General features: G+C 29.7%; 1 protein-coding gene across 1 annotated transcript in view; it reads left to right on the forward strand.

Moving 5' to 3' along the window:
* The first annotated feature begins 761 nt into the window (after window positions 1–761).
* Window positions 762–16,538, forward strand: part of LOC113363115 (homeobox protein engrailed-like) — a 53,814-nt gene continuing 38,037 nt past the window's right edge. The window contains exon 1 of the mRNA XM_026605597.1: window positions 762–1,899. Within this exon, the coding sequence (XP_026461382.1) occupies window positions 762–1,899 (1,138 nt within the window). The remainder of the gene's footprint in view (window positions 1,900–16,538) is intronic.

Below are 16,538 nucleotides of genomic sequence, written 5' to 3' on the forward strand. Positions count from 1 at the left end.
TCGTGAAAGGTTTTGAAGCTGTCTAGCAAAAAAATGGTACTTCATCAACACCAAGTTTTTGAGTGATTTTACGTTTCGAAAAAGTGTATATTGTTATTATTAATCAGTGAAAAAAAATCATAGAAATGTTGGTAACCACAAAACTGCTGAATTTTAGATCAAAAATTAAAGATGAACTAGAAATTTAAGGATATAACGTTCTGGAAAAGTGTTTGTGGTCCTCATCAGTAATTTTTGAGTTTTGGAAAATTGCTTATTGTCTTTATCAGCAAAAAACAATCATAGAAATACCAAAAGAAATTAAAAATAAGTCAAGAATTTAATGATTTAACGTTTTGGAGAAGTGCTTATGGTCTTTACCAGTGATTTTAGTACGTAATAGTAATTTTACTACGATCAGTGAAAAACAGTTGCAAAACACCAGAGAAAAGTGAAGAACAGAAATCAAATTACAAAATTGTTGAACTTAGTTTTCGAAAAAGTGTTTGTGCTCAATCAAAAAAACTTGGAAAAATTGCTGAATGATCTGTTGTTTTGTCAAAGTGTTTGTGGACTTCATCAGTGACTTCTGAAAAGTGTCAACACAAATGTGCATATCGTAAAAATTGATGTTTATACAATTTTAAGTGTTTCTGGTGGTTTCTAAAATGAGGACAGATTGAAGTCGTCGTCGATTTTTGGTGTTTTGTTCAAGAAAACACGTTCTCTTATCCTCCTTTACCGATTATGTCTACTATCTAGTGTCAGTTGTAACGATTCTCATGAATTTCCAGCAAGACAATCGTTTAAAATTTCGTCCAATCGTTCTGATAACGTCCAGCGGCGGCGAAATGTTGCAAAACAGGACGACAATGGAAAGCCCCGCCCCTTCGGAAATTTCCGTAGGCACGCCCAGTCCTCCGCCCCAGCCGGAAATTTGTCAAAATCGTGAAAACTCACCTGTGGAAGATAGGCTTTGTCAGGATTATGGAGCTGCTGCCGGCGAAAATTCCAGGGAAAGTTATCCAATGGCTGAGAATTTGAGGACAAGTCCAGAATCGCATTCTAGGAAGCTGAAAACGGCGCCGAAGCAGCAGGAGGAGTACTTCAAGCCTTTGAAAAGGCTGAAGATGATACATCTGGAGAAGGATTTTGATCAGAGGTTGGCGTCGGAGGACGAGGATGAGCAACTGCAAGAAGAGATCAAGACGCAAGCACAGATTGAAAGTACAGCCAAATCTTTTTCCATAGAAAACATTTTAGGTAAAAGTGATACTGGTAATAAGTCGTCGCAGGTTAAGATTGTAAGGCCTTGGGATTTGGATCAGTTGAGCAATGCTCAAGGGACCAACACGGATCTCGAAAGGTTGCACCAGCATTTCAAAACGCAGTTGACGGAGCATGTGAAGAACAAGCAGTTCGAATTAAACTTGGCTGCCAAAGTTTACCAGCAGCAAACCACAAACTTCCAACAATTTCCACCACAATTCTCACCACACCAACAATTTAGACTAAATCCTTTCGAGATCCAACAACAAATGCTGTTGCAGCAACAGTATCAACTTCTCAGGCTAAACCAGCAGTACGCAGCTGGCCAAAGTTTAGACTTTCCCGTCATCCCTGGTCTACCAGGTTTATCAGGACTAGGTTTTGGCAACTTCTCAATAGCACCTGGTCAAATAAATTCAGAGACTGGCAGTGATAGATCAAGTTCTGTGAATTCTAATGAATGTTGTAGTCCTGAATTAGGCCAGAAGTTGTCTGGTGCCAAAGGGAAGGATGATGGCAAAGGCGATGGGAAGGGTGCAGGGCATCCTGGACAGAGTGGGAGCAACCAGGACCAGAAAGGGACGCCACTGGATGCGCTTTTTCAGATGACGAGCAAGACGTTTGACGAAAACGCTGCGGAGAATAGTCAAGGTAGGAAGATTTTATTTATTTTATTTATTTATATCATTTTAATTATGTTATAATAATAATCTTTTAGATTATTTATTTCTTAACAAATTTCTTTGATACATCATTCATATTAATCGAATGGTTAACAAGTTACAATAGATTTAGCAAATAAATGCAATGAAGCATTGCAAGTTCGCACTAGAGCACATTAGAATATTTTCAAGTGCTATTTTAGAGTATACCGAGTTGCTGTAAAATATTTTGATGTTAGATAATCTTCTAGATTATTTATTTCGGAACACATTTCTCTTCATTCATATTAATCGAATGGTTTAAAAGTTACAAGAGATTTAACAAATAAATGCACAATAAATAACAAGGCACCACGTATAAGCAATCTAAGTACAGTACACGATTTTCAAAAGCGTTTTTGAAGTATACCGAGTTGCTATAGGGTATTAAAATATTAGAACAAATTATAGGTAATTTAGTATTGTAAATAATTTTTGAAGACATTACGGCCTTTTATTGAAAAAAAAAACAAAAGTTGTAATAAAAAAGAAGATTTTTGCTTTATCATGTGTTCAGCTATATTTACTGCAATTTAGAGTATACCGAGATGTTGTAGGGTCTTATAATATTAGACAATATTTCAGACAATTTAATTTTGTACAAATTTCCCGAATTCTTCATTAATATTAATCGAATGGCTTAAAAGTTATCAGCAATTTTAATACAAGAAAAACTTTGCTTAAACTTATTATCTTCAACTATATCCATTGCATTTTAAAGTATACCGAGTTGTTGTAAAGCTTTATAATATTAGACATTATTGTAGATAATATAATTTTGTACAAATTTCTCAAATAAATCATTCATATTAATCGAATGGTTCAAAAGTTATCAAAGATTTAAAGCAAGAAGTACATTTTTTCTTGACCATATTACATTCAACTATATCTATTGGATTTTCAAGTATACCGAGTTGTTGTGGAGTTTTATAATATTAGACAATATTGTGGATTATTTAATTTTGTACAAATTTCACAAATACATCATTAATATTAATCGAATGGTTTAAAAGTTACACATTTTAGAACAAAACGACGCACCAGAGTTACATATCATCTGGCTATAAAAACCTTTCTGTGCAAGGTGTTTTTTTATACTATAATATATATATATATATATATTATATATATATATATATATATATACGTGTATATATTGTGTATGTATATATTTATATATGTGTTTGTAACAAAAGAGGATAAATAAGATTGAAAAAAAAAGATGAAACTAGTTTCTTAGCATATTCTCGTTAGAGTCGGACAACTTGTAGAATTACTTAATAGCTACTTAACGTTCCTCTATAATTATATATATATATATATATATATATATACGTTTTATCATTTATATGTATTTTGCTTATTGGCAAATAACGAATTAATCATATAATCTAACCAAGTTTGTGATGTTACTCCTGTTCATATGTGCACTATTCAATCTACGATCAGCTAACTAAATTCTATATTATAGACACAATCAAACTTCTAAATAATTTTTTGAATGAGTAATTTTTTTTTGTATTCCGAAATAATTTAGTAGAGTAAGGCAAAACATGGATGCATTAGTTAAAAATAATAATCTGTCAAACTGAATCATATAATTTTAACATCATTTTGCAGTTTAAAGCTATTTTAAAGTACGCCGAGTTGCTGTAGAGATTTATATCGTAGATTATTTATTTTGGAACAACTTCCTTGAATACATCATTCATATTAATCGTATTACATTATTATTAAAAGTTACAAGTGACAGTTACAAAGCTAGAGTAAAATAAAACAAATTGCAGTTTTCTTACAATTAAAAGACTTTTAGAGTAAATCGAGTTGCTGTATGGCATTACAATATTAGACTGCATTCTGAATCATTCAATTTTTAACAATATTTTTATACACATCATTCATATTAATCGATTAGTTTAAAAGTTACAAGAGATATTATAAATAAAGACACAAAAACAAATGTGGCTCAATCGTCAAGCGCTCTAGTACGATTTTCAAATGCGATTTTAAAGTATACCAAGTTATTCTAGGGACACTTGTTGTTAGAAACCGATATTGATTATTTAATTAGGAATAAATTTTCTAAATACATCATTAATATTAATCGAAAGGTTTAAAAGTTACAAGAGATACATAAATGATGAGATACATACAAGTTACATGAGATACATACAAGTTACAAGAGATACATAAAAGATGACGATTATTGATCTGAACTCTATATGAGCGCGCTCATATTAAATTATATTCCTACTTTGAATACAGCTTTAGAGTATACCGAGTTGCTTTAGAGACCTACATTAATATAAAAAGCTGTTGATTATTTAATTTTAAACGAATTTGCCAAATACATCATTCATATTAATCGAATGTATCAAATGTTACAGAAGATATAAAAAAGCACTTTTTACTTCTATATTGATTTAAGAGTATAACGAATTACTCTAGAAATCGGCGTCAAGTGGCGTATTAAGCGGGAAATCGTATTATGAATGTACGTCTTAACAGGGTTCTACTATATATATTTATTTTCTCACATCATTTTATGCAACCGCAAATAATTTCTCCAGAAATTCATTAAAATTCATATTTTTTGCGGTCTAAATAAATATTGGCATTTATATATTTATATAGGTATATATATATATATATATATATATATATATATATATATATATATATTTATTTATATATTTATATATAAATGTATATTGGTATATTTATATTGTGTGAAATTATTTTTCACACCGAAATCGACAATGCATGAAATTGTGAAATATTTTTGCGTAAGTTTCAGGATATTACTTCTTGATGGTCCGCAAGGTTAAGGATCACTTGAAATATTTATTATTTTCTATCGTCATTTATGAATATACCGAGTTGCTGTAGAGTCTTGTGTTGTTAGACAATGTTGTAGATAATTTAATTTTAAAGAAATTTGTCGAATACATCATTCATATTAATCGAATGGTTCAAAAGTTATAGACAATATACTAAAGTGAAGCATCTGTATTTGAAACATGCAAATCGGTTCTCTCAAAAACTGAATTTCCATTCTTGGCACTTTTTACCCCACGTCTTCTAAACTGCCTATGCCAAAAACCTAATTGAAACGTCTCCTTATCAATAGGATACGAATGTTTTTTGAATCATTCAAATCGGTTGATCCGTGTTCTCGAAATCTATGCACACACACACTCACACACACACGCACTTCACACACATCCATTTTTTCCAAGGGTATGCCAAAATGTTCAGAAGGTTTTAAAACGTAGATATAGATATATATCTCATTAATAATATATTATAAAATTCTTCTGCACGGGTGTATGATTTGATACTTCTCCTAAACGGTTATTCGGATTTGGATAAATCTTTTCAGAGTTTGTCAAAGGAAGTTTTTAAGATTTAATGAACGATAAAACTATACTAATGTTGTAAAAATAAATGGGAAAAATTACAAAAAAATACAATATCATTGTTTGACATTGAAAACATTTGAACTGTCACCTACTAGAAATGTCAATTCACTTGAAATTTGAATTTAGCTGACATTATGAGCCTAGATAATATTGGAATGTAATATACAAGAAAAATGTAATGTCTACATTATTAATGCCGAAAGGCAGCTGTAATGTGCCGAAGAAAGTGTAGAATTGTAGTACAGAACAACGTCTGTCGGGTCATCTAGTATATATATATATATATATATATATATCTGTGTGTATGTATAAATTTCCTCCGGTAGCTTGAAAACGTACAAGTGCGGTTTTCGATACAAATGTAAAAATAAATCGAATCAAAAGATAATATCGATAAAAAATCTAAATCGATATCAATATTAATTTTGCGTTTTCGAACGGCGCTTCATGTTCCCACGCACCCGCGTAGAAAATCACTTTCAAACCGTAAAATATAAAAAAATGACCAACACAGGGCCGGATAAGGGACCCAGAAAAATAAAACAAGTTATGTAGGATATATATTTTGTTTTTGAAATTTATTACATTTTTAATTTAGCAACTTGAGGTAAAAATTGGTAGGAAGTGTAAAAAAAGTGGTTTTATGTTATAAATTTATGTGTGTCAAAAACGTGTCAAAAAATAATTTGTGTAGAATTTTATACGCTCTAATATTTGTCTCATACATTTTTTGTAAAATTAAAATTTAAGACTGTGACATATTTTTTTATGAAAAAGGTGTTTGCAAAATTTTGGGAGTTGTTTAGGAGTGCCTTATGCAAAATTTTATACAATTCAATTTTGTCTCATATTATTTTCAGCAGAATCAATGTTCTAACAGTGTCTTGAACTTTCTTGAAAATTATATTTATGTATATACTTCTACTATTAACAAGTGCATTACTATTTACGGCACTGTATTTTTACAAGGTAAAATTTCACACTAAAACAGTGTATAAAAAAATTGTGTAGAATTTAGTCAGCTATCAATAGCATATGTGACAGTTTGACCAAAATCATAGTTTTTGCAAAATTTAGAAAAAGTAAAAAAATGTTCTATGTGATCAAACTCAGGGTATACATATTTTACTTCAAAGTACCTTAGCATGAGCAAGTAGCATCAAAACCTTTCAAGACAATTTCCTGCAAAATTTAATTCTCTTTTAATCCCCCTCACAAAGTTTTTATAACAACTTCATAATTTTCACAATAATTTGCAAAAATTAACAGAATATACCCAGTACGCACACACAAAACACTTCGTATGTATTTCCTCTTCCATGTCAGGAGATCATTTATGCAAGTTTTGTATCGAATTAAAAACAACTTAATATTGCAAAATTATTAACGTTTTCTTGATTTGCAACAATTTTGCATAATTGTTAATGAGAGTCTAATTAGAAACAAGACTCGCTCGGACGCTCACGACAGCAACTGGCCAATTGGAAAATTATACGTGGATAAATAATAGAATGGAGGCTTTTGTACATGAATATACACATGTTTATGTATACATGTATATACATATACACATATGTATACTTGTATATATATACATATGTATACTTGCACAGCTATAGATCTCAGCAAGTCAACAACTAATGTTGTAATTTTCATATCAAAGTCAAGTTAAGGTATATTTTTTACTTTTTATTGATTATCAAAAACCATATATGTTAGTTAAAATATTATTCGTAAATATTTTGTCGATTATTAAATTTGTTATATTATGGGAAAAATATGTATAAACAATACTCATGGGTGTACAGACATTTTTCTAGTTTCCACGTTATATAAAAACTCTAAATATTTTGCAAAGACTATCTATGATAAACTTAATCACAAATATTAATGCCAATATAATAATAAATAATACTTAATGATCACAAATTTTTAGCCAAACTGCTCTTACTGTTTTGCTGTAAAATTTTGCCCTACAAAGTTACAACACAGTGAAATTTGTCAACATCAAAAATCACCACATAAATTTACTTTGTTTTTTTACTCAATTTTTAATCCCTTTACAATGACGTTTTCTAAAGTCACTTTATCCAAACTAATACAATTTACAAATATAATAACATATTTCCACCCAGGCTACCGTGCAAGACGGAACGAACCGGCGAAGAACAAAGTCGGGATAAAGAGAAACGAGATGAAAAAAAACGTAAAAAACGGACAAAATAAAAAGTATAAAAAAGCGTCAGCGACCTGAAACACGTTTATAAATAGTGTACAATAATATAAGTGCGATTACACTATCGATATTTGATAACAACGCTATGAAATATGAGTTTGTATTTTTAACCGCGTTTCGCGCAAAGTTTCAGGTCAACGCTGCGCGCGGGAAAGGCGGTAAAGCGGTACGTACAAGTTTCGTATTAAAAGAGTTGTAACTGGAAAACTATTAGTTAAGTATATGGGTATGTAGTAGAGCGTAAAATTTTGAGTAAGATGTCATACCTAACCAGATTCATGTAGTGCAACTTTTTTGAAAAAATTTCATTACTATAGTAACAAAGACTGCTATGACATATGAGTTTGTATTTTTAATTGCGTTTCGCGCAAAGTTTCAGGTTAACGCTGCGCGCGGCATAGGCGGTAAAGCCGTGCGTACAAGTTTCGTATAAAAAAATTTGTAAAAGGAAAACTATTAATTTTTCGGAAAAGTTGTGAAAGGGAAAGTTATAGAGCGTAAAATTCTGAGTAAGATGTGATACTAAACTAGAATTTATGTAGTGCAATTTTTCTGAAAAAACTTCACTAGTGTAGTATTAAAGACTGTTTAAGTTTGAGTATGTAGTTAACGCTATGAAATATAAGTTAGTATTTTTAACCGCGTTCCGCGCAAAGTTTCAGGTCAGCGCTGCGCGCGGGATAGGCGGTAAAGCGATGCGTACAAGTTTCGTATTAGAAAAATTGTAGCAGGAAAACCATTAGTTTTTCAGAAAAGTGGTGTACGAGAATCTTGTAGAGCGTAAAATTTTGAGTAAGATGTGTTACTAAACCAGATTCATGTAATGCAAATTTATTGAAAAAACTTCAATACTATAGTAACAAAGACTACTATGAAATATAAGTTTGTATTTTTAACCGCGTTTCGCGCAAAGTTTCAGGTCAACGCTGCGCGCGGGATAAGCGGTAAAGCGGTGCGTACAAGTTTCGTATTAAAAGAGTTGTTACAGAAAAACTATTAGTTTTTCGGAAAAGTTCTGTATGGAAATGTTGTACAGCGTAAAATTTTGAGTAAGATGTGCTACTAAACCAGATTCATGTGGTACATTTTTTGAAAAAACTTCAGTAGTGTAGTACCAAAGACTTGGGTATGCATTTATATATGTCCATTATTTGCCATAGATGGCGTCAATCTCACAATCCACCGACAATTAAATTTATATACAACAGGAATAAAATAAAATTCAATCCTCTCACCATCTTCTTCTCTGTCTCGGTCTTTATCGCACTCTGTCGGTCTTCTTCGGCTTCTTTGATCTTCTGCCGCCCGTCGGCAAGTTCGTTCTCTTGAAACAATGAAATATCGCGTTTAGACATTGCTGTCTCTTTTGCGCATATAGAAATTGCTAAAGAGATGTGGGAAAGAGAGAGCGTTCATTAGTGGTCGAGGTAGCGCTTCGGTGTTTTTTGTAGTAAAACACCAATTAGGGACCGGAATGAAGGAGTTTTATGATATTTCGGCGGATTATTGTTGTTTTGGATGGATTTTAATAAAAGTGAATATTATATATATGTATATATATATATATATATATATGTTTATATTAATATTTTAATATTCTATCGGTTATTTTTTAATAGAAATTTTTTTATGCTATAACCATATTATGCAGGACTATGTACATGTTTAATGGAGAAAAAAATATATATATATATATATATATATATATATATATATATATATATATAGTAAGATCCTCTTGAAAAACTCATATTTCTACTTAGCCTGTTACAATAAGCCCTAAGCTCCCCTATATTATTATACCTAAATATATCTATTACAACAACAAATACTATAATCAATATATTTTCTTTGAGAATGCTAAATATGCATTATAGATTATTATTATTATTGATCAATTAGTATCTAGGTTAATTGTTATAAAATTTAGTAACAATTTCCGATTGATTATTTATTTGTACCGTTTCTATAATTTATATAATCATATGGGATATTAATTATAGTCATAAATTGTGTACAATATTAATAAAATAAGAAATATTGATATTCCGTTATGCAATCAAAATTTATTATTTGCCGACGGTATTGTAACCCACATATAAATATATTTATATATATATATATATATATATATAATAAATAGTAACAAAAACTAAAATTGATATGGTCTTACAAACTTTTGAAAAAAAAATCGTTAAAATAAATTTAAATGTATTTAAAACATTGCTCGTTCATTTTGCATCACTTTGAATTATTCTTAGCCTTGCAGGTACTTTTTTCATAAGAAAATAAAAATCTTGAAACTTTCTAAGAAAACTCATCAATTTTAGTATTTGTCGTCATAGTAGACATATTAAAGTATAACATATTAAAATTACAATACTCTGAAACAAATGCACGAATTTTTATAAATTTCTAAAGATTTACTCTTTTATCATATTAATTTAAAATACGTACTTAAACTTGGAGGTACCTTTATCATAAAAAATTGAAAATCTTGAAATTTTTTGATAAAACTCATCAATTTTAGTATTTGTCATCATAATAGACATATTAAAGTATAACATAACCAAATTACAGCATTCTGGTAGCAATTTTAGTATTTAAATAAAATATTTCAATTGAACATTCATATTTATCATCAATGATTGCCTAGATGTTCTGTGTGCAGAAAATTGTCTATAACTCAAATTTCTCTAAGAGCACACATCGATTTTAGTATTTGTCGTCATAGTAGACATATTGAAGAATAACATGTCAAAATTACAACAAATAATATAGGCTATAAATATTTTTCCTAAATTAAATTTGGCATTGAACTTTCCGCGATATCACTTCACTACCTTAATAATATCTAAGACTGTAAGTGTTTATTTATGATTTCATAAATGTAAAGTCACAGTCTAAAGTTTTTGATTCACACCTTGCTTTGAGAATCAATATATATATATATATATATATATATATATATATATATATATAAATGTATATATGGATATAAAAGTGAGAAAAGACACAATGATTGTCTTTTGTTTTTTGCTTGTTACAAGAGCATTCTAATAACATCAAAGGAGCCGATGAATTTCATCATATGTATATATATATGTATATATATATATATATATATATATATGTTATAAATTAATTTAATGATCTTCAGTGCACGAGTCATTCAAAAACCTACTTAATTACATACAAGTGCATTCTAGTATATTATAGACAATTAGTGAGACTTCTTGACAATATTCTAATTTGGATTGCTAAATATTTGCATTTTTTGTTTGAACGAGTATATTTTTAAAAATGTAGTATTGTAGAAAATTTTATAAGCTTTTTAATGATGTGCAATAATATATTTTGTAAAATTTGGAAATATTTGAAACAGAATAGAAAAATGTTCGGGTTAACTTGTATGAAATTTAAAGCTTTCAAACAAGGCTTAAGTTTGTACTGGATTTTTTACATTTTTTTATAATTTAAATAATGCAGTTTTATATGGAATTTTATAATGTAGTTTTATATGGAATTTGATAACGTTGTTAATCTATATAGTAATTTTTATATCCTTTTTGAAAATGATAAAATATTTGTAAAATAATAGAATAATGTCCTGGGTGAACTTGTTTGAAACTGTGTGAACTTGCAACCAAGATAAGTTTGTAACGGATTTTTTGCAAAATTTTGTTATTATTCACTATATTTTTAAAAATGCAGTTTCATAAAGAATTTATTTAGCTTGCTTTAAATATGTATAATAATGTGAATGTCATTCTTAAAACAATATATAATATTTGTAAACGAATAGAAAAATCTCCTGGGTGAACTTGCAACCAAGATAAGTTTGTAACGGATTTTTAGCTAAATTTTGTTATTATTTGCTACATTAAAAAAAAACAGTTTTATGAAGACCAGATTTTCAGCTTTTTAAATATGTATAATACTATACATGTCTCTATTAAATATTTTGAAATGTTTGTGAAATAATAAAAAAATGTCTTGGTGTGCACCATGTTTGCATTCACAATTACACATAGTTTTTAGTGCACGAGTCGTGCCAACTTTTAAAAAGTATGCATACACATACTTCAGACTTGTATAATCTTCATACATATACTTTTTCTAGTATAAAATCACTTGAAATAAATCGGGGCTTTAGACTAGTATAAATACTATCCGAGTGTGTCCCATGTTTAATTTTACAATTCTACGCAGTTTTTAGTGAACTAGTCGTAACAATTTTTGAAAAAATAATCACATGCATATCTAAGATTAGTATAAACATTATACTTATACTAGATCTAGTATCAAAAGTTCTAGAAACATGTCAGAACAAATTTAGATCTCAAGAGTAGTATAAATATATTTGTGTGACTTCTGTATTCTATCATCATTACTTCGAGTACCAGTAATTCCAATATTAAAAAAATATTCACATGCATACTTATGACTAGTATAAATAATTTACTGATACTTATTTGAGTATCAAAATTCTAGAAACGATTGTAGAACTATAATCTTATTTATTCCTACAAGTGTGACCTATGTTGTTTTCTCATAATTACACAAAGTTTTCCTCGCAAGAGTGGTACCAACATTTGAAAAATATACAAACACGTACTCAAGATTAGTATAAACAATATACTGATACTTATTTTAGTACAAAAATACTAGACAGAAGTTTCAGACAATATAGTGCAAATAATGTTTTACTCTTGCTTATATATCTTTCCAAGTTTTTGGTGTACAAGTCATTCGAGCCACTTCCAAAACTCCCAAAAATCTTTCCAATCACTTCTTATACTAGTACCAACATTGCCTTATAAACAAATCCTAGTTAAACCTTTTATATCTTTGTCCCAGCAAATATAATGCAGATAATCTTTCACACTTGCTCCTGTTTCTTTCCCAGTTTTTGGTGCATAAACCCTTCCAGCAACATCAAAAACTCTCAAAAACTTTTCGAAACACTCCTTATACTAACAACTTCTTAGCCAACAATGTTCTATAAATAAATCCTAGTACATCCCTTCAAATCCTTGTCTCAGCAATTATAGTGCAAATAATCTTTTACACTGCCTTTGTTTCTTTCCCAGATTTCGGTGCACAAATCCTTTTAACAACCTCCAAAACTCCTAAAGATCCTTCCAAACACTTCTCACACTAGTACCAACATTGCCTTAAAAACAAATCCTAGTACAACTTTCCAAATCCTTGTCTCAGCAAATATAGTGCAAATAATATTTTACACTTGCTCCTGATTCTTTTCGAGTTTTTGGTGCACAAATCTTTCCAGCAACCTCCAAAACTGCCAAAAATCCCTCCAATTACTCCTTATACTTGTCCCAACATTGTCCAATAAACAAATCCTGGTACAACCTTTCATATCCTTGTTCCAGCAAATATAGTGCAAATAATCTTTCACATTTGCTCTTGTTTCTTTCCAAGTTTTTAGTGCATAAGTCGTTCCAGCAACCTCCAAATCTCCTAATCGACCTTCCAAACACTCCTTATACTAGTATTAACATTGCATTATGAACAAATTTTACTATAACATTTTATATCTTTGTCTCAGCAAATACATAACAAATAAAATTCCACACTTGCTCTTGTTTCTTTTCCAGTTTTTGGTGCACAAGTCCTTCCAGCAATCTACAAAACTCCCAAAAATCCTTCCAATCACTCCTTATACTATTACCAACATTTTCCTATACACAAATCCTAGTACAAACTTGCAAATCCTTGTTGTGCAGTAAATATAGTGCAGACAATTTTTTACACTTGCTCCTGTTTCTTTTCAAGTTTTTGATGCACAAATCATTCTAGCAACATCCAAAACTCCCAAAAATCCTTGGAATCACTTCTTATACTAGTACCAACATTGTTTAGTAAACAAATCCTAGTACAACCTTCTAAATTCTTGTACCAACTAATATAGTGCAGATAATCTTTCACACTTACTCTTGTTTTTTCAAGTTTTGGTGCACAGATCTTTCCAGCAACATCCAAAACTCCCAAAACTCCTTCCAGACACTCCTTATACTGGTACCAACATTGTTTAGTAAACAAATCCTAGTACAACTTTTCATATTCTTGTCCCAGCAAATACATAGCAAATAATCTTCCACACTTGCTCCTGTTTCTTTCCCAGTTTTCGGTGCACAAACCCTTCCAGCAATCTCCAAAACTCCCAAAAAGCCTTCCAATCACTACCAAAATTTCCCTAAACCAATCCTAGTACAAATTTCCATCACAATCCTTTAAAGCATTTACCTGTGTCTTGTACCAGCCAGCAGTTACCAACGCCAGTTCGCAACCGTATAGGGTTATGTGTGTGTGTTGTACTCAGGTGGTATTGATGTATGTTTGCACGTGTGTGTGGATTTGTCGACTTAGGTGGGATAAAGTTATTACGGCGGCGCCCTTTGATGCTGCCTACCAATTATGTAGCCGACACCTTTAATGCACTACACCCATAGCCACATATACATTGATAGGGTACGAGGAATGCTTCTCAAACTGTGGGGAAAATATATTTATTTTATATTATTACTATTTTTTCATTATTCGTTAAGTATATTAGATTTTACAAGCGTTTCTAGACTTAGTTTTTCTCATCATCAGTGTAAAAAATTTGAATTAAATCATTCACTAAAATATAGAACGTCCGTGTTATCTGATGCACATGCAGGTTGGATGACTCAATTGTTCAATTCAAGCAAAATTGCGCGCTTTTGATATTTGTATGTTAGTGATTATGGTAAAGGAAACTAGATGTCACCAGGTTATGATCATGCACTTAATTTGTTCTCAAAAGTTTTATTTCGACTGTAAAAACTAAAAAAATTTGTATAATTTTGAATTTGATGGCATATACATTGATAGAGCCGATAAATTGATTATATAGACTTCTTTAAAACTTAGTTGTAAAATTTATAACGTTTCGACTCTTGAAACTGTCAATAATAAAGTCAATTTTATTGTGACATTCTTTTTCAAAATGCCATGTATCTTCTGAAGTTCTAAACCATTCAAGTCATTTTCTTAAACCAATTGTTACCTTGAAGCTAGTATTTGATTCTTTTATTTGTCGAAATATTTTGTAACTCTATTTTCATTAGTTTAGCAGAAATTCAACACTGAAATGATCTAGTGACACTTGGATACTCTCTCAAACTACTTACACACTTTTTCACAAAATGCTATGTATCTCCTAAACTATTCAAGTCATTTTCTTGAACTAATTTTTACGTTAAAGCTAGTATCTGAGTCTTTAATTTCTTCTAACAAACTATAACTCTAGTTCTGTTAGTTTAGCAGAAATTTGTTCTTGAAATGCTTTATTATCTCAATTATCAAATTTGCTATTAAACTTGTTAACAGAGAAGATAGTCTATTAAGTTTTTGTCACAGTTTGAGAATCTTTGATTTATTTGAATGCGAATTTATATACTTGTACGATTTATATATATATATATATATATATATATATATATATATAAATAAATAAATATATATATATATATATATATAATGAACAGACGATTTGAACTTGAATATATGATTCGTAATTTTTATTTCTGATAGAAATATGTAACAATAACGTAACACGAATTTAACATTTATACCTAAATAATTTTTTTTCTTCATTCTTATTTTTAGTATCACATAAACTCATTCTTTGTGTAAGTAACACGTATGCAACACTTGTGCAAAATTCATTCTTTTATTATTAGTATTATAATATTTATTTATTAATATTATTATCACGCAAGACTAAAAACCAAAATATATATAACAAAAACCAAAAAATAAATGAAACTATTAGGTAAAACATACTACCTTTCTGTAATATATCATTTGCCCAAGATAAAAATAACGTATCATTTATGTAACGATTGTGTTCAAAACTTTTTTGGCCAAACTTATTATTATTAATGTATTAATATTATTATTAAATATGTTCAAAATCTGAAAAAAAAATGGTAACTCGTTTTCGTAACCAGAACGTAACAAGAATGTAACAATATCGTAACAACAATGAAAACTCTTGTAAAGTTATTTTAACCATTTTATTATTTATATTATATTTTTAAAATTTTATTATTTATATTATCATTAATATAAATTATTAATTTATTATTATCAAACGATATATGTAACAAATAGGTTTAAAAATTCAATAACAACGTAACCACAACGAAACATTTGTGACGATTTTTTTGTTCTTTCTTATATCATAGTAATTAATATTGTTTTACTATTATTAACTTCCCGTAGGGTAAGTTATTGTAATGGGCCGAAAATCGGAATTGAAAATTTTTACATTTCTCGACGTTTTGAAGGTTTCTGAACATTTTGGCATACTTCAGAAAAAATGGATGTGTGTGTGTGTGTGTGTGTGTGTATGTGTGTGTGTGTGTGTATGTATGTGTGGATACAAATTTCCAGTCACGTTTTAGGGCGCACGGATCAACCGATTTGAATGGTTCAAAAAACATTCGATTCCTATTGTTAGGGAAAAGAGCTGATTAGTTTTTGGCAAAGGCAGGTCCAGCCGTTTCGGAGATACGGAGCAAAGAGTGCGGAAAATAGAAATCGAATTTTTGAGAGAACGGAGTATCCGATTTGAATGATCTAAAAAACATTCAATTAGTAATGATTGGGAGAAGTGTTTATTAGTTTTTGGAAAAGGCAGGCCCAGCCATTTCGAAGATACGGAGCTAAATATGTAAAAAATGGCAGTTTTTGAGAGAACTAAGCGTCCGATTTGAATGATTCAAAAAACTTTCTGCTTGTCTTAACAAAATAATTGATTTAGGAAAAAAAAATTTTTGTACCATTTCTTTTTTTTTTTTTTTTTTAGTTTTTTGTTGAAACAAATAATTTCAACTTAGCAATTCAGTTTATATAATTCTTATAAATATTGGACAA

The sequence above is a fragment of the Ctenocephalides felis genome, unplaced genomic scaffold (genome assembly GCF_003426905.1).
Source record: "Ctenocephalides felis isolate EL2017-DRISC unplaced genomic scaffold, ASM342690v1 CF-g0.4_SCAFFOLD_00845, whole genome shotgun sequence".
Classification (NCBI taxonomy): Eukaryota; Metazoa; Arthropoda; class Insecta; order Siphonaptera; family Pulicidae; genus Ctenocephalides; species Ctenocephalides felis.